Source organism: Bufo gargarizans, chromosome 4 (assembly GCF_014858855.1).
Source record: "Bufo gargarizans isolate SCDJY-AF-19 chromosome 4, ASM1485885v1, whole genome shotgun sequence".
NCBI lineage: Eukaryota > Metazoa > Chordata > Amphibia > Anura > Bufonidae > Bufo > Bufo gargarizans.
Genome location: NC_058083.1, coordinates 365489802 through 365516154, shown reverse-complemented (window position 1 = coordinate 365516154; position 26353 = coordinate 365489802). Strand labels below are relative to the sequence as shown.

Here is a 26353-nt window from a genome sequence, read left to right as displayed (position 1 = left end):
TGTGGGGGTACAATTTTGTATATTGTTTTTACATACAGTAGCCTTTTTTTCCCTATCCATGATTATCTGAGGGGGTGGGGTGTATGGTAATTCTGTCTTGCTGGGGCGGTGGAGCAGATGATTATGCTCGCACATACTTTTGGCGGAACAGAATTAAGGCATTAGCTAGGTTATATATAAATGAATATATATAGTGCCTCTTGATATTGGAACATAAGTAGCGTGCTCTGATCGCACTCAAAGGTCTGACATTGCTGGATTATGTGGAATAATTATTTGGGTAGTTTGGAGTTTATGTCCCTCAATCTATATTATATAGTGTGGATCGCTACAACTTTGGGGTATATATACATAGGTGGCTGATTTGAGTTTATGTCTATGGGGCATTTGTAGACACCTTGATGCCTCTGATGGCATTGTGGGTTGCCATGGTAACCTCGGGCGCCCTCTGTGAGGTCAGATGGTTGCGCGTCGGCGCTGTGATGTTGTAGCTGGGTGCGCCTGTTGCGGCCCGATGATGTCGACAGCAGAGGACGGAGCGATATGATGCTGAGAGGCGGACCCACGAACGCATCGTAAGTAACATAGAGTATGACGTAGTTGATTGGACAGCTGTGTGTACATGCGTAAACAGTAGTGAGGGACGCCGAACGGTTTAATTGTTGTTATGATCTACACACATTGTTCAGCGATGTCGGACGCCATGTGATGATCGGTTTAGCTTGTAGTGTGATTGGCGGGCATTCAGGACATGGATGCATATTAGGCTAAAGAGGGGCTGGTAAAAAGGTGTATATTAATTGGTCGGATTATGCCAGTACTTGTAATTGGATAATCTGTATGAGGGTGGTGCACTTGTTTTTACCATAAATATGTGGATGTAATACAATGTGAACAGGCTTGACAAAGGCTGTTTATCAGCCGAAACGTTGCTGCTATGCGTATTGTTGCTTTGAAGTCCTAATAAAAGTCGATGATGTGAGATGGTGCTGATACCGTTTGCATTCATCTATATGTTCTGGCTGTTGGATCCAGGGCCATTGGTGAGGCTGTTGCATCTATAAGAAAACATCAAGAAAGACCGTGTGGTGCTGCTTCTACATTTGTTTATTGCTATTTCGATCCTCAGGATAGGTCATAAATATCATATCGATGGGGTTCTTACACCCTCCGCTGATCAGCTGTATGAAGGAACAGCGTGCGCATGTGCCGTCTTCCTGTCTCTCTCCCTACTCGCTGGCTCATCATTCAGCTGATCGGGTAGAGGATAGGTCATCAATATAGAAGAGCCTAGAGAACCCCTTTAAGTCTGTCTTAGCTTTGTAAGGTTGCGCCAAATTTATGAAATGGTGCATAGTAATAATATATTTGGCACAAGTGCAATGTGATGTACGCCTACGTCTGTAAAAGTACACCAGAGGTGTGCCTGGTGTGGAGATGTGACTTCTTAACCACCTCCCGACCGCTGTACGCAGATATGCGTCCGGGAGGTGGTTGCTTTACTCCTCCTGGACGCATATACGCGTCATCTCGCGAGACGCGAGATTTCCTGTGAACGCGCGCACACACAGGAACGGAAGGTAAGCGAGTGGATCTCCAGCCTGCCAGCGGCGATTGCTCGCTGGCAGGCTGGAGATCCGAATTTTTTAACCCCTAACAGGTATATTAGACGCTGTTTTCATAACAGCGTCTAATATACCTCCTACCTGGTCCTCTGGTGGTCCCTTTTGTTAGGATTGACCACCAGAGGACACAGGTAGGTCAGTAAAGTCGCACCAAACACTACACTACACTACACCCCCCTCCCCCCGTCACTTATTAACCCTTTACGAACCCCTGATCACCCATAATCACCCCATATAAACTCCCTGATCACCCCCTGTCATTGATCACCCCCCTGTAAGGCTCCATTCAGACGTCCGCATGATTTTTACGGATCCATGGATACATGGATCGGATCCACAAAACACATGCGGACGTCTGAATGGAGCCTTACAGGGGGGTGATCAATGACAGGCGGGTGATCACCCATATACACTCCCTGATCACCCCCCTGTCATTGATCACCCCCTGTCATTGATCACCCCCCTGTAAGGCTCCATTCAGACGTCCGCATGTGTTTTGTGGATCCGATCCATGTATCCATGGATCCGTAAAAATCATGCGGACATCTGAATGGACCCTTACAGGGGGGGTGATCAGTGACAGGGGGGTGATCACCCTGATCACCCCCTGTCATTGATAACCCCCCTGTAAGGCTCCATTCAGACACCCGCATGTGTCTTGTGGATCCGATCCATGTATCCATGGATCCGTAAAAAATCATGCGGATGTCTGAATGGAGCCTTACAGGGGGGGTGATCAGTGACGGGGGGTGATCACCCTGATCACCCCCTGTCATTGATAACCTCCCTGTAAGGCTCCATTCAGACGTCCGCATGTGTTTTGTGGATCCGATCCATGGATCCGTAAAAAATCATGCGGATGTCTGAATGGAGCCTTACAGGGGGGGGGGATCAGTGACGGGGGGGGGGGTGATCACCCTGATCACCCCCTGTCATTGATAACCCCCCTGTAAGGCTCCATTCAGACGTCCGCATGTGTTTTGTGGATCCGATCCATGTATCCATGGATCCGTAAAAAATCATGCGGATGTCTGAATGGAGCCTTACAGGGGGGGTGATCAGTGACGGGGGGTGATCACCCTGATCACCCCCTGTCATTGATAACCCCCCTGTCATTGATCACCCACCTGTAAGGCTCCATTCAGACGTCCGCATGTGTTTTGCGGATCCGATCCATGGATCCGTAAAAATTATACGGACGTCTGAATGGAGCCTTACCAGGGGGGTGATCAATGACAGGGGGGTGATCAGGGAGTCTATATGGGTGATCACCCCCCTGTCATTGATCACCCCCCTGTCATTGATCACCCCCCTGTCATTGATCACCCCTTGTAAGGCTCCATTCAGACATTTTTTTGGCCCAAGTTAGCGGAAATTTTTTGTTTGTTTTTGTTTTTTCTTACTAAGTCTCATATTCCATTAACTTGTGTCAAAAAATAAAATCTCACATGGACGGAATCCAAATGCGTAAACATTTTTAGACATTTATATTCCAGACTTCTTCTCACGCTTTAGGGCCCCTAAAAAGCCAGGGCAGTATAAATACCTCACATGTGACCCCATTTCGGAAAGAAGACACCCCAAGGTATTCCGTGAGGGGCATATTGAGTCCATGAAAGATTGAAATTTTTGTCCTAAGTTAGCGGAAAGTGAGACTTTGTGAGAAAAAAACTAAAAAAACAATATCCGCTAACTTATGCAAAAAAAAAAAAATTCTAGGAACTCGCCAGGCCCCTCATTGAATACCTTGGGGTGTCTTCTTTCCAAAGTGGGGTCACATGTGGGGTATTTATACTGCCCTGGCTTTTTAGGGGCCCGAAAGTGTGAGAAGAAGTCTGGGATCCAAATGTCTAAAAATGCCCTCCTAAAAGGAATTTGGGCCCCTTTGCGCATCTAGGCTGCAAAAAAGTGTCACACATGTGGTATCGCCGTACTCAGGAGAAGTTGGGGAATGTGTTTTGGGGTGTCATTTTACATATACCCATGCTGGGTGAGAAAAATATCTTGGTCAAATGCCAACTTTGTATAAAAAAATTGGAAAAGTTGTCTTTTGCCAAGATATTTCTCTCACCCAGCATGGGTATATGTAAAATGACACCCCAAAACACATTCCCCAACTTCTCCTGAGTACGGCGATACCAGATGTGTGACACTTTTTTGCAGCCAAGGTGGGCAAAGGGGCACATATTCCAAAGTGCACCTTTCGGATTTCACAGGCCATTTTTTACAGATTTTGATTGCAAGGTACTTCTTACACATTTGGGCCCCTAAATTGCCAGGGCAGTATAACTACGCCACAAGTGACCCCATTTTGGAAAGAAGACACCCCAAGGTATTCCGTGAGGGGCACGGCGAGTTCCTAGAATTTTTTATTTTTTGTCACAAGTTAGCGGAAAATGATGATTTTTTCTTTTTTTTTCTTTTTTCCTTACAAAGTCTCATATTCCACTAACTTGCGACAAAAAATAAGAAATTCTAGGAACTCGCCGTGCCCCTCACGGAATACCTTGGGGTGTCTACTTTCCAAAATGGGGTCACTTGTGGGGTAGTTATACTGCCCTGGCAATTTAGGGGCCCAAATGTGTGAGAAGAACTGTGCAATTGAAATGTGTAAAAAATGACCGGTGAAATCCGAAAGGTGCACTTTGGAATATGTGCCCCTTTGCCCACCTTGGCTGCAAAAAAGTGTCACACATCTGGTATCGCCGTACTCAGGAGAAGTTGGGGAATGTGTTTTGGGGTGTCATTTTACATATACCCATGCTGGGTGAGAGAAATATCTTGGCAAAAGACAACTTTTCCAATTTTTTTATACAAAGTTGGCATTTGACCAAGATATTTTTCTCACCCAGCATGGGTATATGTAAAATGACACCCCAAAACACATTGCCCAACTTCTCCTGAGTACGGCGATACCAGATGTGTCACACTTTTTTGCTGCCAAGGTGGGCAAAGGGGCACATATTCCAAAGTGCACCTTTCGGATTTCACCGGTCATTTTTTACACATTTCGATTGCAAAGTTCTTCTCACACATTTGGGCCCCTAAATTGCCAGGGCAGTATAACTACCCCACAAGTGACCCCATTTTGGAAAGAAGACACCCCAAGGTATTCCGTGAGGGGCATGGAGAGTTCCTAGAATTTTTTTATTTTTTGTCGCAAGTTAGTGGAATATGAGACTTTGTAAGAAAAAAATAAAAATAAAAAATCATCATCATTTTCCGCTAACTTGTGACAAAAAATAAAAAGTTCTATGAACTCACTATGCCCATCAGCGAATACCTTAGGGTGTCTACTTTCCGAAATGGGGTCATTTGTGGGGGTTTTCTACTTTCTGGGCATTGTAGAACCTCAGGAATCATGACAGGTGCTCAGAAAGTCAGAGCTGCTTCAAAAAGCGGAAATTCACATTTTTGTACCATAGTTTGTAAACGCTATAACTTTTACCCAAACCATTTTTTTTTTTTTTTTGCCCAAACATTTTTTTTTTTATCAAAGACATGTAGAACTATAAAGTTAGCGAAAAATTTATATATGGATGTCGTTTTTTTTTGCAAAATTTTACAGCTGAAAGTGAAAAATGTCATTTTTTGGCAAAAAAATCGTTACATTTCGATTAATAACAAAAAAAGTAAAAATGTCAGCAGCAATAAAATACCACCCAATGAAAGCTCCATTAGTGAGAAGAAAAGGAGGTAAAATTCATTTGGGTGGTAAGTTGCATGACCGAGCGATAAACGGTGAAAGTAGTGTAGTGCCGAAGTGTAAAAAGTGCTCTGGTCATGAAGGGGCTAGCGGGGCTGAAGTGGTTAAAAAGTTGCACGTCATAAATGAGACATATGTCAAATGAAAGAAATGTAAGGCTACTTTCACACTGGCATTTTGGTTTCCGTTTGTAAGGTCAGTTTCAAGGCTCTCACAAGCAGTCCAAAACGGATCAGTTTTGTCCTAATCCATTCTGAATGGATAAGGATCTGTTCAGAATGCATCAGTTTGCCTCTGTTCAGCCTCCATTCCGCTCTGGAGGCGGACACCAAAACGCTGCTTGCAGCATTTTGGTGTCCGCCTGACGATGCGGAGGCAAACAGATCCGTCATGACCCACAATGCAAGTCAATGGGGACACAATATGGCACAATAGAAAACTGATCTGTCCCCCATTGAGTTTCAATGGTGTTCTAGACGGATCCGTTTTGGCTATGTTAAAGATAATACAAACGGATCCTTTCTGAACAGATGCATGCGGTTGAATTATTTGAACGGATCCGTCTGTGCAGATCCACGACGGATCCACACCAAACGCGAGTGTGAAAGTAGCCTTTCTCCGCTCACCTGTCTTGTGCCCAAGCAAAGCATCTCCTTTGATAATCCACAAGTAGAAATTTCAGCATCCTTCACTTTATTGAATATTCCTGTATAAAAACAATTCAGTCTATTAAGAGGTATATTAGCAGATTAGCATGATGGTGCAGTTGTACTTATAACCTGACTGTGTGAATGGAGGAGAGGGTATAAATATCCACCTCACATCCAAACATCCACAAGAAACTCCGTACACTCCAAAAAAATATATAAAATCACAATCTATATACTAGTGCATGACTAGAAAACTTCAATAATATAACCTCCTTGCTGAAGGACCCAGCTTCGCATGGGTATATTTCATCTATTTAAATTAATTTAATGTTTGTATGTGTCATTAAAAGATAGACAGTATCCACTATAACAGTGACCTCCACAGCCCCCCACCCCTTAACACAGACTCCCCCCCCCCCCCCCACACACACACAGTGCCGCGTCTCCTTAAAATAGGACGTCCACAGCAGCTCACCCCCTTAACTTTGACCTTCACAGCAGCCTGCCCCTTTAACAGTGAGTTTCACAGAACACAACCCCCTTGACAGTGACACCCCCCCCCCCCCCCCACAGGGGCCCGCCCCCTTAAAGGGGTTGTCCGGGTTCAGAGCTGAATTTCACCCAGACAGCCCCCCTGATGTTGGCATCAGAGAATCTCATGCTCCGATGTGCTCCCTTGCCCTGCGCTAGATTGCACAGGGCAAGGGCTCTTGTTCACAATAACACATTGCCCGCGGAAGCTAGGCAGGCTAGGACAGCGCTAAAGCCCGTCCATCCGTGCCGGTTACGCTACTGGGCTTCCTGGCAGCCCCATGGAGAGCCCGGTATTTCACCGGAACAACGAAAAATGCCTTTGCCCTGCGCAATTTAGTGCAGGGCAAAGGAGAGCATCGAAGCATGAACTGCTCCGATGCTCAAGTCAGGGGGGCTGACTGGGTGAAAATGCAGGTATGTCGGAGCTAAACCCGGACAACCCCTTTAACAGTGGCCTTTTTGCAGAACTCTGCCTCTTAACACTGACCTCCATAGTGGACCATCCCCTTAACTGTGACCTCCACAGCAGCCTGCCCCTAAGGTGGCCAGAGGTCCAGTTTTAGGCCAGACAGTCCGGCTTTCAGACTCCCAGTCCTCCTCCGGGCACAGGGCCTGGACGGACAGACGGATGTCTGTTTGAACAACTCACTCTCAGACGGCAGCACTGTGCTGTCTGAGTGTGAGCTGCAGGAAGAAAGTCACCATCCCTCCCACCCCTGCAGCTGACAGAAGTTGATTTTTAACTTCATTTTTTCTATCCCTGTCGGCTGAGGAGTGGGCGTGGCCTAACCGGACACATTGTGGCAGTTGGCATGTCTGGGCTCCTGCCTGCAAGAGTGACACCCCTCTGGGCACCTTACTGGCTCATTTGCATACCAAATAAACTGGATCTTCAGAGGATAAAAACCTCTATTGCTGGAACAAAGGCACATCTTGAAATAAGGTACTAAGTGCTATTAGACCATGACCAGGGTGGATAAAAATCAATGATTTTTTGAAAAAAAAAAATCAGATTTAAGATATAAAATAAGAATCAATAAAAAAAATCTGTTTTTTTATTTATTTTTTGTATAATTGTCTTTTTATTGAGAAAAAGATGAAATAATAAAAGTATACAATTACAGTTGGTTTTTGTAATTCTTTGACAATTCAACCAAGTAGGTGGGAAAGATAGCATGAATAACAGTGCTATTAAAATGTTAGATTGTGAAATATATGAGTTCCAAACAAATGACAGCATATCATAGTAAATCCCGGTGATCGGGAAAAGGAATCTCACACTCTATTGCAATATTTTATACTAGAAGAGAACAAATAAGAGACAAGACTAGACACAAGAGGACAGACATACGAAAGGAATCATTCGCTCCTATCAAAGAAAGTGTCCCAGGGCTGCCAAACCTGGTTAAATATATCCACCATGATATTAATAACTGCCGTTAGGTACTACATTCGTCTGATTTCCGTTATACTAGTGAACAGGTCTAGTTTAGTAAGTATGTCCTGTCTTTTCCAAAACTGAGCAATAAGGGGTTTCGTCGCCGACTTACATGTAGTGTCAAACAAAGCACTGGTTTCTTTAGCACTGTTGGAGGCATGCTCAGTAGGAACATATAGGGATCCAAGGGGAATGTAATATTAAAAAGTTGCAGTAAAGGGTGCTGGAACTCTTTCCATAAAGGAACAATAACTGGACAATCCCAGAAAATGTGAAATAGAGACCCTCGACCCACATCACACCTCCAACAAGTGCCAGAAACCACAGGGTTCAAATGTCTGAGCATCTGGGGGGTATGATACCAAAACATTAATATTTTATATGAATTCTCTCTAAAGGTCACACATGTGGATGACATTGCAGCTCTTTTCCATATAATCTGCCATTCAGTTGGAGAGACGGCACGCCCTAAATATCCTTCCCATTTAGCCATGTATGCATGACGTAGGACCTGAGGCGCCTCTGGTGTGGAAAGTAGAATATAAATATCCGAAATAAGACCTTTAGTAGAGGTCGAGAGTTTGCATAATCTTTCAAACTGTGTCGGAGTAGACACCTTCGTACTTTTGAACATGGAACTGAGGAGATGTTTTATTTGTAAGTGCTGCCATCTCGATGACTCAGGAAGATTATATTTCTCTCTAAGCTGGTCAAATGACATAATTTCCAAAGTTCTATAATCTATTATATCTGCAAATCTAAATAGCTTGTTAGAGAACCATGGCTTGTAAAGCGTACCCTGCATTGCCACCTCAAACACAGGATTGAATAGAAAAGAGGTTAAAGAGGGTCTGTCGAAACCAGTGGGAATTTTCTCTTACAACATCTCCAAATATCGTACGTATGTGACATAGGGCCTAATAATTGGATAGAGCAATCATTTGGTAGAGGAGACCACAGGAGAGCATTGGGATGAATGGGGGCTAACCAGAGCTTTTCAATCTCCATCCATCTGGAGAATGCCTGGAGAGACGACCATGACCACCCTGCGTTTTGAGCGCCGTTAGGGTACTGCATGGAATTCTATGTCTCTTACCATTCCAAACAAACCGCAGGATAGAGGATTGTAATGCTCTTAAGTCCTTATTGGGTATCTGGACCGGAATAGTCTCCATCACGTATAGTAACTTGGGCAATATGGTCATTTTAACCGCTGCAATGCGTCCTAACAAGGAGATAGCTAGGGGCATCCATTTAGCCATAAGTGCAGCAAGTTCTTGAAAGAGTGGAACAAAATTGTGAGTATATAGGGTACCATATGTTTTTGTCAGGTTCACTCCTAAATATTTAATAGTAGTGTCATTCCACTTGAAATGGTAATTGCTTTGTAATCTATTTAAGGTTTACGGTTGGAGATTAATAGGTAATGCCTCTGTTTTTGACCTATTTATCTTGTACCCAGATAGTTTCCCAAACTCCCCTATGACCTGGAACAAGTTTGGCAGTGAGATATGTAAATCAGTAAGTGTTAGTAAAATATCATCTGCGAAGAGTGATAGTTTAAAGGCTACCCTATTTACCTCTATCCCATGAATGTCAGGGTGGGCCCGTATTAGAGCCGCCAGCGGTTCTATGCATAATATGAAGAGCAACGGGGATAACGGGCACCCCTGCCTCGTGCCATGGTGGATGGGAATCATCTTTGACTGAGCAGGAGTCATTTTGACAAAGGCCGTGGGATGGGTGTAAAGGGCTCTTATAGCATTCAGAAAGGATCCCCCCATACCAAAACTCCGCAGCGTCGAGAACATAAACGGCCAACTCAGGCGTTCAAACGCCTTTTCTGCGTCTAGGCCCAATACTAATGCTTGCTGCTTTTTCTTATTCAGAACATCTATTAGATCTATAGTCCTCCTTGTGTTGTCCCCTCCCTGGCGATGCGGAACAAAGCCCACCTGATCCTTGTGTATTAGACTCGGAAGCAGACTAACAAGTCTATTCGCTAATAGCTTTGTAAATATCTTCAGGTCCGAGTTAAGGAGGGCTATAGGGCGGTAATTCGCATATTCCATGTGATCTTTGTCTGGTTTAGGTATAAGTGTAATAAAAGATTGCAGCATCGTGTCAGGTATAGGGGAGCCCTCTAGAAAGGAACCAAAGACCCTAGTCATATGCGGGAGTAGAATATCGACATACATTTTATAATAAAGATAAGTCAGACCGTCCGGTCCCGGGGATTTACGATTAGGCATACTCTTAATCACTTCAGCTATTTCTTCCCCTGTAATTTGTGTGTTAAGGGTAGCCGCTAGGTCATTAGATAATTTAGGTAGCTTACACTTCTTTAGAAAAGCAGAGAAGTGATCGCGTTGCTGTGTACGATCATCCGCTACCTGCTGAGGGAGAGAGTATAAATTCTCATAGTATTTCTGGAAAAGGGACATAATCTTATTAGGGTCATAAGTAACAAAGCCGTCAGCCTGTCTCCTAGCAGTTGGGGTGTTTACAAAATTAGAATCCCGTAATTGTTTCGCCAAGAGTGTATGCGACTTATTCCCCCAGGCATAATACCGTTGTCTGGAGTATAAGAGCAACTTATCAGTCTTAACTAATGCCAGATCTCTTAACTTAGCTCTCAAGAGAACTATGCGTCTTAAGAGATGACGAGAACTACGGGATCCCAATTGACTCTCTGGGCTTTCCAAGGCTTTTTTAACTGAGGTATATTGCATATTCCTATCCCTTTTCAGTTTGGAGCAATAGCTATACAGTTACCCCTGAATACAGCCTTGTGTGCCTCCCATAGAGTAGATACACTGGAGACCGATTGTTGGTTAAGACTAAAGTATTTGGACAGACCCTCTCCCAGCTCCTGTTTGGATATCGGGTTAGAAAGTAGACTTTCATTTAAACGCCAGTGACAAATCTTAGTGACCGGATACTTAGTACTCAATTTAAAAAAAAATAGGTGCATGGTCCGACCAGGAGATAGAACCTATATCCGCATCTACCATTAAACGTAGTGTGAGAACATTACCTAAGAAATAATCAATGCGAGAGTGTATACTGTGGGCATGGGAGTAAAACGTATATGTTTTAGATGTGGGGTAATTCACTCTCCACAAATCAAATAACCCAAATCGCCTCACCTGACGTCTAAAAAGGCGTGACAGTCTGGCCTGCTCTCTGGAAGGGGGCTTCCCTGACATTGCCTGTCTGTCCAACATTTCAGAGAAGGAGACGTTAAAATCACGTTAATCGCGGTAATAACCGCGATAGTTTAGTGAACACTTTGGAGATAAACGGAATCTGCTTGGTATTTGGGGCGTAAAGATTGCATAATACTATAGGAGTTCCATATAGGGTGGCCTGTAAAATCACAAAACGACCTTGTGGATCAGAGATCTGGTTGGTCACTTGAAGCGGGCAGTTAGCAGACAAAAGGATCGCTACCCCCGCTTTTTTCTGTCCACTCGAGGCTGAATAAGCCCTTGGGAACATTCCTAAAGCCAATTTAAATGTTCCAGTGTTATCAAAGTGTGTCTCCTGTATGAAGACTACATCCGCTCTTTGGGCACGAAATTCCTTCAAAGCCAGTCTCCGTTTTACATTGGAGTTCAGGCCTTTAACGTTTAAGGACATACACTTGAACATAGTGGAGAAACTGGCTGCGCCATATACTTGCTATTGGAGCTGCAGTTGTCATAACCCCAGAGGAGCCCATCCCAATGCTTCTTACAGAGAGTCTGAAAAAGAGCACCATTAATATTGTTAGACACAGTCAGCACATAAAAAAACATACAATACAAAAGGGAATGAGGGAACACACCAGACAAGGACAAACAAGGTATACATACAGGAGATATCCGAACATTGGACTTTGACGTCCAGATGGGGGCAGTCAAAGAAGGCAAAAGACATATAGTACAGTCCATTCTCTTCTCTCCTACTCTATAGAGAGCTGAGAAAAGGAAGAGGACCAGTAATATCAACTCCCCCTGTGGTAACGTGGTTGGTCTAACCAGACAATGATAGTCAAACATTAAATTAACAATATGCTGAAACAACAGGGCTCCCTAAAAGCCCGACAATATAGTATTCTTGAACAATTAGGTATTAGAAACAAATGAGGAGCATCAAGCGCCCATTAAGGAAACATTAACTGCTGGAGGTGAGCATCAATAGGTGATTCATGCTACCGCAAGTCAGGTCAGTTCACTTCTCATAGTAAGTCCCCTGGAATCCTCTCTTGGAGGGGACCTGCGGTTCTTATTCTGTACTTGACTCCAAATCGGAGGGGGTGCAGGTCGCGGATCTGGGACTTCCCAGTCGTCAATGGGAGGTTCTGCCACCCCCAAAGTAGCACAAAAAAAGGACAAATCTGCCTGAGCCCGCATTGATATGGCTCTCGCATTTTTGTTGGCAATCAGTGCAAACGGGTATCGCCAGCGGTAGGGAATTTTCTTTTGCCTCATGGATAGGCCCCATGCACACGGGCGTGTTTAACAGCCGTGTGCGGGCCGTGGAACCGCGGCCTGGATCCCTCCTGAGAGCAGGAGCGCACGGCGTCACTGGTTGCTATGACGCCGTGCGCTCCCTGCTGCCGCCGCAATACACTGGAGTGTATTACTGTATTGCGGCGGCAGCAGGGAGCGCACGGCGTCATAGCAACCAGTGACGCCGTGCGCTCCTGCTCTCAGGAGGGATCCAGGCCGCGGTTCCACGGCCCGCACACGGCTGTGAAACACGGCCGTGTGCATGGGGCCATAGCAGGAGAGGCTGCAATTGGCGCCTTTTTTGCAGGGTGAGCCATGATAGGTCTTGGTACAATTGCACAGGTGTCCCCTGGAAATCTATGGCCCGTAGCGCATGAGCTTTAGTCATTATGGCTTCTTTCATCTGATAGTCCGTAACACGGCAAACAACATCCCGCGGCAGACAAATTTTTAGGTCGCAAAGCTCTGTGAGCACGGTCCATTTTGACAATATGGGTCTCCAGAGCTTCTAAAATGGAATTGAATAGTCCATTCAGGATCTCATGCAGGTTCTCGTCTGTGTCTGACTCCGGCAGGCCTCTCACCCTAATGTTATGTCTGCGGCCCCTGTTATCCAGATCTTCCAAATGCCTCATATTGTCACGGACCACTTGGGTACACTTTTCTACAGTAGATTGGAGGTGAGCAATATATTTGCGCGTGGTGTCATGTTCAACTTCAAGGGAGTCCACCCGGGCAGTAACGAAATTTCAGCCTTAAATGTGTCCCTTACTTCCACTATCAGATTTTTAAAATCCTACTTAGTAGGGAGATGCTGTAGTGACTGCCTTAGGGAGGCTGAGGCTTGCGACAGGTGTGGGACATCATCTTCAGTGTCCTCATTCATATCTGGCTGTGTACCCCATGTAATATCCTCCTCCATATTTTTCTCAGTAGCTTGGGTTTGATCAAGGATTTCAGAGGCCTCTGCCCAGTCCCTCCTGCGCTGTGTAGGTGTCGCCGGGGGATTATTGCGCTTCGGCGCCATTTTAGGCGGCATGTCTGCACTATGCTTCACTCCCGGCTGCTTTTCCCCTGTGTTCTCTGCTTCCCTCTGCTCTCTCGGCCTGTACCTGAATTCCTCTGTGAGCGGGGATAGGGGGGAGCCACTTACTGTCAGGGAGCTGCTGCGGACCGGACGCTGCGCCAGGGGAGCTTCTCTCCCTTCACCTCCAGCAGTGGATCCCGCCGCCGATTCGCGCCTTAAGTTTCCTGTAGCAGACGGGTTGGTGTTGCGGCGATCTAGGAAGACCGCGATGTCTTGGCTCCTCAAGAGGGGGTGCCGGGTTACCTCTCACTCTTCTGGAGGATAAGGATTTCCCCATGGAACCCGGGCACGGTGCTTTAGTAGCTCCTATTTGTTAGCTGGGCAGTGGAGCTCCTCTTTCACGCAGCCATCTTGCCGGACGGCCAAGCCACGCCCATATTTTATTTATTTTTATTTTATATCTTAAATCGTGTTTTTTTTTTTTTTTTTTTATATATAAGATGCTTTTTGAGGAAAAACCATCCAAAGGTTATTCCATCATGAAATAAAGATTCGTTTTTTTAATTATGTAGAATAAGGCTGTACGTGGACTGCCATATTGTTGAATGGATTAGGCAGTGGCTGAGAGACAGAGGGTTGTAGTCAATGGAGTATATTCAGACCATGGTCTTGTTACCAGTGGGGTACCTCAGGGATCTGTTGTGGGACCCATATTGTTTAATATTTTTATCTGCAAAAATTGAAGAAGGCCTCGATGGTAAGGTATGTCTTTTTGCTGATGACACAAAGATTTGTAACGGGGTTGATGTTCCTGGAGGGATACACCAAATGGAAAAAGATTTAGGAAAACTAGAAGAATGGTCAAAAATCTGGCAACTAAAACTTAATGTTGATAAGTGCAAGATAATGCACCTGGGGCATAAAAACCCAAGAGCAGAGCAGAATATAAAATCTGTGATACAGTCCTTACCTCAGTATCTGAGGAAAGGGATTTAGGGGTCATTATTTCAGAAGACTTAAAGGTAGGCAGACAATGTCATAGAGCAGCAGGAAATGCTAGCAGAATGCTTGGCTGTATAGGGAGTGGCATTACCAGTAGAAAGAGGGAGGTGCTCATGCCGCTCTACAGAGCACTAGTGAGACCTCATTTGGAGTATTGTGCTCAGTACTGGAGACCATATTTCCAGAAGGATATTGATACTTTGGAGAGAGTTCAGAAAAGAGCTACTAAACTGGTACATGGATTGCAGGATAAAACTTACCATGAAAGATTAAAGGACCTTAACATGTACAGCTTGGAAGAAAGACGAGACAGAGGGGATAGGATAGAAACTTTTAAATACATAAAGGGAATCAACAAGGTAAAAGAGGAGAGAATATTTAAAAGAAGGAAAAACTGCTACAAGAGGACATAGTTTTAAATTAAAGGGGCAATGGTTTAAAAGTTATATTAGGAAGTATTACTTTACTGAGAGAGTAGTGGATGCATGGAATAGCCTTCCTGCAGAAGTGGTACAAATACAATGAAGGAGTTTAAGCATGCATGGGATAGGCATAAGGCCATCCTCCATATAAGATAGGGCCAGGGGCTATTCATAGTATTCAGTATACTTATTGGGCAGACTAGATGGGCCAAATGGTTCTTATCTGCCGACACATTCTATGTTTCTATATGTGTAATTGTTTTGGTAAATAAATTCCATTAATCCATTCACAATGTCATGCTCTTCCAGAGGTTTTTGTAAGATTATTGGGCAGTTTCTCTGCCTACAAGATATCACAGATGCTTGGTTTACTTTTGCAGTTCTCAAAACTGAATTTGGCTCAGCAGAGATCACATGCCTCTTCTTCACAGCAAAAATGTTATAACATGAACAGAGTTGAGAAAAATACCTTAGTCATACTAATATGAAAAGTTATTTTAAAAATCTTCATTTACTTGCATACTATGTTATACCAGCAAGAATTAGTCTTTATGTAGAAAATTATGATTTAAATCAAGCCTTACTGACTTGTGATTTAAATTGTGATTTAAATAATTTTGATTTAAATCAAATCCACCCTGGCCATGACTTTACTTCAATAGCGATTATCCTGGTGAGAGATTTCATTTAAAGTTCTCCTACAGCAGTGAAGAAAAATGGCTGGGTTGTTATGGAAACCTGGTGTAAAACTGTGTATGTGGAGACTGGAGGACCTGCTAGCTTCTATTGTCTGATAGGGGTCATGTGACCAAGCTTCTATTAGATAATGCATTTTTTGGGAATATCTCAGGAACGGTACGTCCTGGAGAGCTGAGACCTGGTCTAAAACCTTCCTGGACCCCTCATGTACCTGTGTGCCAAATTTTGTGATTGTAATGCGACGGTGCGGATTCCTTTAGCGGGGACACACACACACATATATACACTCAGCTTTATATATTGCTCTTGTGAAGAGCAATTATATTTCAAAATAGTTTGCCTGTTGTGTATAATATGTCATTATCTCCTACCAATAACAAGCCTAGTCAGGGGATAAAATGTCGTTGGAAAAATGATACTTAGGTTACATGCAAAAACCATATATGTTTTGGGGTCCAGAAAACATGAATGCCGGCCATGTGCGTTCCGCACTTTCCCATCCTGCGCTATTGTAAAAATGTCTTACACACGGGCGAGATTTCCGCACGGGTGGAATGTGTGAGGTGAATGCATTGCACCCGCACTAAATCCGGACACATTCATTTCTATGGGGCTGTGCACATGAGCGGTAATTTTCACACATTTTGTGCGTTGCGTGAAAATCGCAGCATGCATAAAAAACGCACAATATAGAGCAACGCAGGCCCCATAGAAGTAAATGGGACTGCGTGAAAATCGCAGCATGCTCTATTTTGTGCGTTTTTCACGCAACGCAGGTCCCCTTAGAAGTGAATAGGGCTGCGTGAAAATCGCAAGCAAGTGCTGATGCGGTGCAATGGTTGCTAGGTGACCCTCGAGATGGGGACCCGATCTTTATTATTTTCCCTCATAACATTGTTATAAGGGAAAATAATAGCATTCTCAATACAGAATGCTTTGTAAAATGTGGATTGAGGGATTAAAAATAAAAATTCACTCACCTCCTCTTGATCGCATAGTTGCCGATCTCTTCTTACTTTTTTAATCATGAGCTGCCGGCTAAGGCCTCTTTCACACTTGCGTTGTCCGGATCCGGCGTGTACTCCACTTGCCGAAATTACACGCCGGATCTGGAAAAACGCCAGTGTACTGAAAGCATTTGAAGACTGATCAGTCTTCAAAATGCTTTCAGTGTTACTATGGCAGCCAGGACGCTATTAAAGTCCTGGTTGCCATAGTAGGAGCGGGGGAGCGGCATACTTACAGTCCGTGCGGCTCCCGGGGCGCTCCAGAATGACGTCAGAGCGCCCCATGCGCATGGATGACGTGCCATGTGATCACGTCATCCATACGCCTGGGGCGCCCTGACGTCACTCTGGAGCGCCCCGGGAGCCGCATGGACGGTAAGTATGCTGCTCCCCATTACACTTTACCATGGCTGCCAGGACTTTAGCGTCCCGGCAGCCATGGTAACAATTCAGAAAAAGCTAAACGTCGGATCCGGCAATGCGCTGAGACGACGTTTAGCTTAAGGCCGGATCCGGATCCGGATCAATGTCTTTCAATGGGCATTAATTCCGGATCCGGCCTTGCGGCAAGTCTTCAGGATTTTTGTCCGGAGCATGCTGCGGTATTTTCTCCGGCCAAAAAACGTTCCGGTCCGGAACTGAAGACATCCTGATGCATCCTGAACGGATTTCACTCCATTCAGAATGCATTAGGATAAAACTGATCAGGATTTTTCCGGCATAGAGCCCTGACGATGGAACTCTATGGCGGAAGAAAAGAACGCAGGTGTGAAAGAGCCCTAAAGGACCTGTGGTGATGTCACATCACATTGTCCATCACTGTGGTGATAACCATGTGATGAGCAGTGATGAGCGAACTTCTGTTTTAAGTTCGGCGTCTAAAGTTCGGCTTCCGGTTAGCGGAGAATCCCGATATGGTTCCCGATATGGATTCCGACTTCCGTTGTGGTCCGTGGTAGCGGAATCAATAATCGGCCATTATTGATTCCGCTACCACGGACCACAACGGTATTCGGAATCCATATCGGGATTCTCCGCTAACCGGAAGCCGAACTTTAGACGCCGAACTTAAAACAGAAGTTCGCTCATCACTAGTGATGAGCTCAGTGACGTCACCACAGGTCCTGAAGAAAGAGCAGAGACCGACAGCAATGGAGGAGGTGAGTTAATAAAATTATTTTTATTTTTTATTTTTTTTAACCCTCAATTGACCTACTAAGCATTCTGTATCAAAGAATTCTATTATTTTCCCTTATAACCATGTTATAAGGGAAAATAAAATCTACACTACAACTAACCCAAACGCGAACTTAATTGAAGAAGTTCAGGTCTGGGTACCACATTCATTTTTTCTTCTCGCGCGCGTGCAAAACGCATTGCACTCACGCGGAAAAAACTGAACCACGAATTGCAATCGCAGTCAAAACTGACTGAAATTGTGTGCTCACTCGCACGATTTCCCCACCACGCACCCGCATCCTATCCGGCCCCAATCCGTAACACCCGTGTGAAAGAGGCCTACGAAGCGTTTTTCCCTCCAAAAGTAATGGGAAAGTATTGCGTCTTATAGTCCGAATGCTAATGACTGCTTCCATTATGGAAGTAGTCATTAGCATGCAGGAGGCACAGGGAGTGGTGAGGGAAGCACTGCTCAGCTCAGACTCCCATCAGACCTCCATCAGACCTCAACTCAGACATTTAAAAAAATAAGCTTACCTGATCTGGACAGCACTGCCACTCTGCAGATCCACTCACCCTCGTCTTCTTCTGGACCCCGCTCTGCACCCTGTCCTGACAGTGTACAACGTCAAGATGTAGTGTAGTACATAGACGCGCACTATGACCTGAGGCGGTGTGACATCAGGGGCCAGAAGAAGACCAGGGAGGGTGACTGGATCTGCAGAGTGGCAGTTTTAATTTCTGAGCTGAGGTCTGATTTGGGTGTTTGATCTGAGTTCTGATGAAGAATGGTGGTCTGATTTTGGGGGGTGATTTTTTTTTTTTTTTTTTTTTTTTTTTTTTTTTTTTACCTCCTCTTAATCCTAGGTGTGTTTCTTAGTCTGAAAAATAGTGTACATAGATCTATCTATATACAGTACAGACCAAAAGTTTGGACACACCTTCTCATTCAAAGAGTTTTCTTTATTTTCATGACTATGAAAATTGTAGATTCACACTGAAGGCACCAAAACTATGAATTAACACATGTGGAATTATACATAACAAAAAAGTGTGAAACAACTGAAAATATGTCATATTCTAGGTTCTTCAAAGTAGCCACCTTTTGCTTTGATTACTGCTTTGCACACTCTTGGCATTCTCTTGATGAGCTTCAAGAGGTAGTCACCTGAAATGGTTTTCACTTCACAGGTGTGCCCTGTCAGGTTTAATAAGTGGGATTTCTTGCCTTATAAATGGGGTTGGGACCATCGGTTGCGTTGTGGAGAAGTTAGGTGGATACACAGCTGATAGTCCTACTGAATAGACTGTTAGCTGCTTTTTTCTTGCCATAATACAAATTCTACAGTCTATACAGTAGGACTATCAGCTGTGTATCCACCTTCAGTGTGAATCTACAATTTTCATAGTCATGAAAATATATATATACACACACATTCTTAAACTACGCATTATTATTTCTATACACAGTGTTAAAGTTCTGTTGTTTTCTTGAGTTAAATCAACTTCTATAAACAGAGTCCAACTAAATATTTTCTGATTTGTCTACTGCTATTGATGACCATTTATGAAGGGTCTAGTTTCAAGCCTTATTGTTTATTTAGGCCTGTAGACTATCAAATAGAATTTAAGATTTTTGACCTGTTGCCATAGGTGTGCCTTCTTTTTTGTTATACCCTGATCAAAATATTTTTTTCTGTCCACACACGCATGCAGTTTTATAGTCCCTTTACCCCTAAATATAAAATTATATATAATGTATAAGTCTGCAAAGTTTTTAAAAATCACGTTTTGGAGAAATCTAGCTGTTAATGTTCTTTATTTATTGCAGGCTGGCTCCCATGCGCTTATACACGCTCTCAAAGCGTTATTTTGTACTGGTCTTTGTTGTATTTTTCCTGTGCTTTGGATTAACCCTTTTCATTGGAATAGCAGGTGAGTTTTTCTCCTCTTTCTCACTATACACACTCACTCACTACTGGGCAAATATTTTAGACAAATTGGAAGTACTGCAAAATAAGGGTTTGAAGAAATCCAGCTCCACTTTAATAAAGTAATATAAATTTATTTTGCTTGCAGTAAAATCTCATCCATCAGTTACAAAAATAGCAGTCTTATCTACGCGTTTTGGGCTAGCAAAGACAAATTTCAGCCCTTCCTCATGACACAGTAAGACATTAAAAATTAGACCTTTTTAAAGGGGAGGGTGCACCTTTTTTCACTAATTGTTTTCGCAGGCTTGCAACCGCCCTCAGAAAAAGGTGCCACACCTTCAAATAGCTCTTCTCATGAAAAAGAAAAGAAAAACACAAAAAAGACATTAAACCATACATATACATAGTGGGAAATAACTATGCAAAAAGAGAAAGAAATGAGGGGATACGCATAATATATATGCTGAATATATATGCTGAATATAACAAATTATTTTGCTGAAAAGTAGTGGAGTATAATAAATGTCATATTACAAACAAGGAGAGAAAAAGGATCTCCTAGGAGTGTTCTAAAAAAAGAAGGAAAAAACAAAAGATTTTTATTTTTATTGCACTTGAACTATAGTATGTGAATTATTTCTGCAGAATAAGATCTAGATGTTTATTAAGGCCGTCTGGTTGGCGTGTATTCAAAGCAAAAATCCAGAAAGACTCTTTCTTTAGTTTTCTTCTGTGGTCTCCTCCTGAAGGCAAAAGGGGGCCCAACACCGTATTAGTATGGTGTTCCTAATAATTCTTAAGGTGAGTGTATATTATGCGTATCCCCCCCCCCCCCCCCATTTCTTTCTCTTTTTGCATAGTTATTTCCCACTATGTATATGTATGGTTTAATGTCTTTTTTGTGTTTTTTCTTTTCTTTTTCATAAGAAGAGCTATTTGAAGGTGTGGCACCTTTTTCTGGGGGCGGTTGCAAGCCTGCAAAAACAATTAGTAAAGACAGGTGCACCCTCCCCTTTAAAAGGTCTCATTTTTTATGTCTCACTGTGTCATGAGGAAGGGCTGAAATATGTCTTTGGTAGCCCGAAACGCGTAGACAATTTTTGTAACTGATGGATGAGATTTTACCGCAAGCAAAATAAATTTACATTCCTTTATTAAAGTGGAGCTGGATTTCTTCAAACCCTTTTTGCATACCATTACCCGTTGCCTGACTCGCGTTATCCATGCTCACAGCTGAAGGAGGGGCAGGTGAGAGCTGCTGAACTTTCTTTTTCTTCATGTACTGCAAAATAAGAACACTTTCAAAAGTAGAAGTGTTAATATTTTATTGTTATCTTTTAATAAAATGCAAAGTGAATGAACAAAAATGAAATATAATCAATACAGATTTAGCCACCGTTATTTTGACTGGTTTAATGGGAATGTGTCATCAGAAAATGACCTATTGTTCTTAATGACATTGGGTATATTTTTAGGGTTGTTTGGCTTTAGAGTACATTTGGGGCCAAACAGATGCTTTCCTGGTGGTATTACATGATGGATAAATATCTGCCTGTATTTCTCACCATTGAGAAAACCATTAATCCTGACCAAATCCCCAACTACACTTACCGCTGTACCACTCTCCAGGTATTCAACTAACAAATTGACTTCTGTTAAAGACAAATATTTGGACTCATCAGCCCAGAGCATCTGTTGCCATTTTTCTGCTCCCCAGGTCCTATGTCTTGTGCATAGTTGAGTCGCTTGGCCTTGTTTCTACACCAAAGGTATGGCTTTTTGACTGCAGTTCTTTGATGAAGACCACTTTTGGCCAGACCTCCCTGAACAGTAAATGTAAGTGTACCTGGGTCCCACTGGTTTCTGCCAGTTCTCAGCTGATTGCACTGCTGGACATTTTTCAGTTTTGAAGGCAAATAAGCATTATGTGTTTTTCATCTGTTGCACAATGTTTCTTTGGCAATTTACAGCATCTATGGTGCTCAATCTTGCCCGTTTGTTTGTGCTTCTTAAAAGAACATCTTGAAACGCCAGTCTACTTTAAAATCTTTTCCTGGATAAGACCTTGTTGATGCAATCTAACTACATTTAGTCTTGTTTCTGTGCTCAGTCTTCCCTGTGACATGAAACTGTCTTCCACAACCTCACCAAGTTTTAAGCCTTCTACACAGCTGTTTCTGTTAATTTCTGTGTTTAAACCTTGCATGTGTAAATTAAGATAAATATCACCTGTTTAGTATAATTAGTTAATCATACACCTGACCATAATCCTACCAAATCACTGCCTTTGTGCAAGTCTACCTAGAAGAATTGATGTTTTGAAGGCATACTGTGGTCAGACCAAAAATTGATTTGATCATCTTTCATTTACTTTGCATTTTGTTAATTGATAAAAATAAAGCTAGGCATTGCCTTCAATATCCTGCTAAAATGGTTAATACTGATTAGTTTATCATGCATACAAATCGCAGTCATAATTGCTGATTTGCTGAGTATAGTATCACCTCTGATGAAGCTATATACTGTATATTAGTTGCATACATTTTATTTGTTGAATTCATGCTTGTAGCATCTAGGGTTGTTACGATACCAAAATTTTGATTCGGTTTCGATACCATAAAAAAGTATTGCGAAAGAAATAAAATACCAAAAAAGTCACGTGCATTCCACATTTTATGGCCCATAATCGAACAGTCCTATCCTGTTTTTGGGGGGGACAAGGTGACTAAACAAAAATGCGAATCATGCAGTTTTTTTTTTTTTCTGTTACGGCATTTACCGCATAGGAGATTTTTTTTATATTTAATAGTTTGGACTTTTCGGACATGGCAATATGTGATATGTTTATTTATTGTTTATATATTTTATATGTAAAATTGGGAAAAGGGGGTGATTTATACTTATTATAATTTTTTTATTTTTACGTTTTTATTTAATAACTATTAGCCCCCTTAGTGGCTAGAACCTGGGATCTTTTCATCCTTTGTCCTATTCACCCTAATAGAGCTCTATTAGGGTGAATAGGATTTCACACTCTCCCTGCTGCCCTGTGCATAGTATCGATAAAAGGCAAATTCTGGTACCAATCCAATACTGGGACAAAAGTATCGATTTGGGTATCAATATTTCGATACCCGCAACAACCCTAGTAGCATCCATAGAAGACCACTAGTCAGTACTTGCTCTGAGTTTCACTGAACGATTATGCACTGAATTAATGAAGAAGTTGCATTGAAGGTACAGAGATGTCACTGGTGTCACATGCAGGCTGTGTCTCCTGAACCATACAAAATTTGAAAACCGAGTAGTAAGCTGCTTCAAGATTGTTGTCTGCTTAGTTTAAGCATTTACATTTTTAATAATGTATTTTTGTTAAAAATATTACAAGAAAGCCTGTAAGTAAAATGTCATATTTAGAGTATGCACAGTTTATATAATATGATCCAATAGCAAACCTGAGCAAAGTAACATATGCCAAAACAGACAATGGCACATGTAACACCTAAGAATGCACAACACTTTTAACCCGTTCGCTACCAGCGCCGTACATGTACAGTGCTGGATGCTCTGGCTTAAATCTTAAATAGCAACGCTGTAGTGCAGGAGCCGATGCTGGCGCATTAAACTTAGACGTGCCGTAGTCAGCGCTGACCATTGCACGTGCGATGTGTGGAGAGGGAGGGAGCACCCTCCGCCTGCTGTGATGGGGACCCTATGGCAGGGAAGGCAGCCTGATGCCTTTCTTAGGCATTTTGGCTGCCTTCTGTGTGAGCCTGTGAGATCCAGTCCCCTGGATCTCACAGGCAGGAAGCCATAAGTGTATTACAGTAGGTAATACACTTACAGCCAATGCATTACAATATAGAAGCATTGTAATGCATTGTACAGGGAATCAGACCCCCAAAAGTCCCAGAGTGGGACAAAAAATAAAGGGGAAAAAAATAGTTTTACAAAGAAATTAAGTTTCAAGTAAAAAATAAATAAATAAATATATATGTGTGTGTATATATATATATATATATATCAGAAAAATAGGGGGGGGGGGAAAGAAAAGTAGGCATATTAGGTATTGCTGCGTCCGTTTTGACCAGCTCTATAAAAATATTGCATGATCCACCCCGTCAGGTAAATGCCGTAAAAACAAAAAACGCCCAAAACTGCCATTTTTTTGTCACACAAAAGGTGTATTACCAAGTGATCAAAAAGTCTTATGTACCCCAAAATGGTACCAATCAAAAAGTAATTTCATCCCGCAAAAAAAAAAAAAACCCCTACCCAAGACAGTCGCCCAAAAAATATAAAAAAAAATATTGCTCTCAGAAAATGGCAACACAAAAACAAGATTTTATTCTATTCAAAAAGGCACATCATGTATCGCTGCATCCTTAACACATTGAGTATCGCTCCTCTATAAAAATCACATGAGATGGCCCCTCAGGTGAATGCTGAAAAAATAAAAATAAACTGCCATTTTTTTTGGTCACCTTGCCTCGCAAAAATTGTAATACTAAGCGATCAGAAAGTCTCATGTACCCCAAAATGGTACCAATGAAAAAGTCACCTCATCCCGCAGAAAAAGAGCCCCCACATCAGACAATCACTCAAAAAATGAAAACCAATGACGCCCATAAACCGATCCATCAAAATCTGTGCTGCAAAAGCCATATGGCGCTCCTTCTATTCTGAATCCTGCCATGAGCCACCACAGCAGTTTACCACCACATATGGGGTGTTGACGTATTTAGGAGAAAATGGGTAACAAATTATGGGGTGCTGTTTCTCCTGTTACCCTTGTGAAAATGAAAAATTTGGGGCTAAAGCAACATTTTATTGGAAGAAACGAAATCTTTCATTTTCACAGTCAATTGTTTCCAAATTCCGTAAAACGCTTAGAGGGTCAAAGTGCTCAGTACCCCCTAATATATTCTTTAAGGGGTGTTGTTTTCAAAATGGGGGCACTTTTTCAGGGTTTCCACTGTAGGGGTACATCAGGGTTTCTTCAAATACAAAAATGTGCCTAAAAACCATTCTAGCAAAATCTACCTCCAAAATCCATATGTCGCTCCTTTCCTTCTTACCACTGGCACATGCCTATAGAGCAGTTTACCGCCACATATGTGGTATTTCTGTAAACTGCAGAATCAGATAATGTATATTGAGGTTTATTTTGCTGTTAACCCTTGCTGTATTGCAAGAAAAATTTGATTAACTTAAAAAAATCTAACAAAGTGAAATTTTGAAATGTCGCCTCTATTTTCCTTTAATTCCTGTGGAATACCTCATGGGTTAACAAAGTTTTTAACATCAGTTTTGAATAATTTGAGGGGTGAAGTTTGTAAAATGAGGTAATTTATGGGTAGTTTACATTACGTAAGCCCCTCAAAATCACTTTATAACTGAATTTGTACTTAAATAAATTGTTTTGGAAATTTTGGTGAAAATTTGAAAAATTGCTTCTGAAATTTTAAGCCTTCTAACATCCTAAAAAAATTAAATGACATTTACAAAATGATGCCAACATAAAGCAGACATATGGGGAATGTTGATTGATAACTATTTTAGGAGGTATTACTATCTGTCTTAAAAGTTATTATTTATAAATTATAATTTTATAAATAAAGGTTAAATTTTTCAGCTCAAATTTACCGCTATCAAGAAGTACAATGTGTCACGAAAAAACTATCTCAGAATAGCCTGCATAAGTAAAAGCGTTCCAAAGCTATTACCACAAAGTGACGCATATCAGATTTGCAAAAAATCAGCCTGGGATTTAAGATGAAAAGTAGCTCGGTAGTGAAAAGGGTTAAATGATTTTATATTTTTGTTTTGTAAACTCTGCATTATATTTTGCTCTTTGTTTCAGGACCAAATGTTATAGAAGCCAAACAATATCGATCTGAAGCATCAAATTCATCTAAGGTACACAGAGAGGCTCCTTTGCCTGCATTCAGCATTGTATGTTGCACACATTTTACAAGCCCTTTCTACCAAAAATGCAAACAATGAGTGCTGTCTTGCATTGCACACATTATTCATGTTGTCTCTTTCTTGGTTCTCTACATGCCTTGATATTATTGTTCAGCTTATTGCAGACCCTAAATTGCATATATACAATGTTTTATAGAGTTAAAGCGTATCTAACCTTTCAACAAACTTTGCATTAATCTATAGTACAGTGTGTTTACATGAGGAGTAACACTATTTCTGGCCACTGTATGGCTTGTAGCTGTCATTTTTAGCAGTTTTCTTCTCTGTATGCTAGATATTTAGTTTGCAGTTCTTCCAGAACTGGTGAGGGGAGCTAACTCCCATCTATTGCATCCAGAAAGTAGAGGAGAATCTGCTCACTCATGGAGGGCATCATACAGAAGTAATGACCAGGAAGAATGTATTTATTTATTTTATGCACTTGTATAGCGCTACTATATTCTGCAGCGCTTTAAAGACATTAGCAGCCAACTGTCCCCAATGGGGCTCACAAGCTAAAGTCCCTATAAGTATGTCTTTGGAGTGTGGGAGGAAACCGGAGTGCCCGGAGGAAACCCACTCAAACACGGAGAAAACATTTAAAACATATTTCAAAATGAAAAGCATTTAGCAAGGAGGGGGAGGTAAACAACTGAACTAGACATTT

General features: G+C 42.3%; 1 protein-coding gene across 3 annotated transcripts in view; it reads left to right on the top strand.

Moving 5' to 3' along the window:
* TMEM181 (transmembrane protein 181) overlaps positions 1 to 26353 on the top strand; it is a 169722-nt gene that overhangs the window by 112961 nt on the left and 30408 nt on the right. For 2 of the 3 annotated variants that reach the window (XM_044289655.1, XM_044289656.1), the window contains exons 2-3: positions 19617 to 19720; positions 25583 to 25638. In XM_044289655.1, coding sequence (XP_044145590.1) covers positions 19617 to 19720; positions 25583 to 25638 — 160 coding nt within the window. Of the gene's footprint in view, positions 1 to 19616; positions 19721 to 21453; positions 21556 to 25582; positions 25639 to 26353 lie in introns of those variants that run through there. The other variant, XM_044289657.1, reaches the window with a different exon arrangement.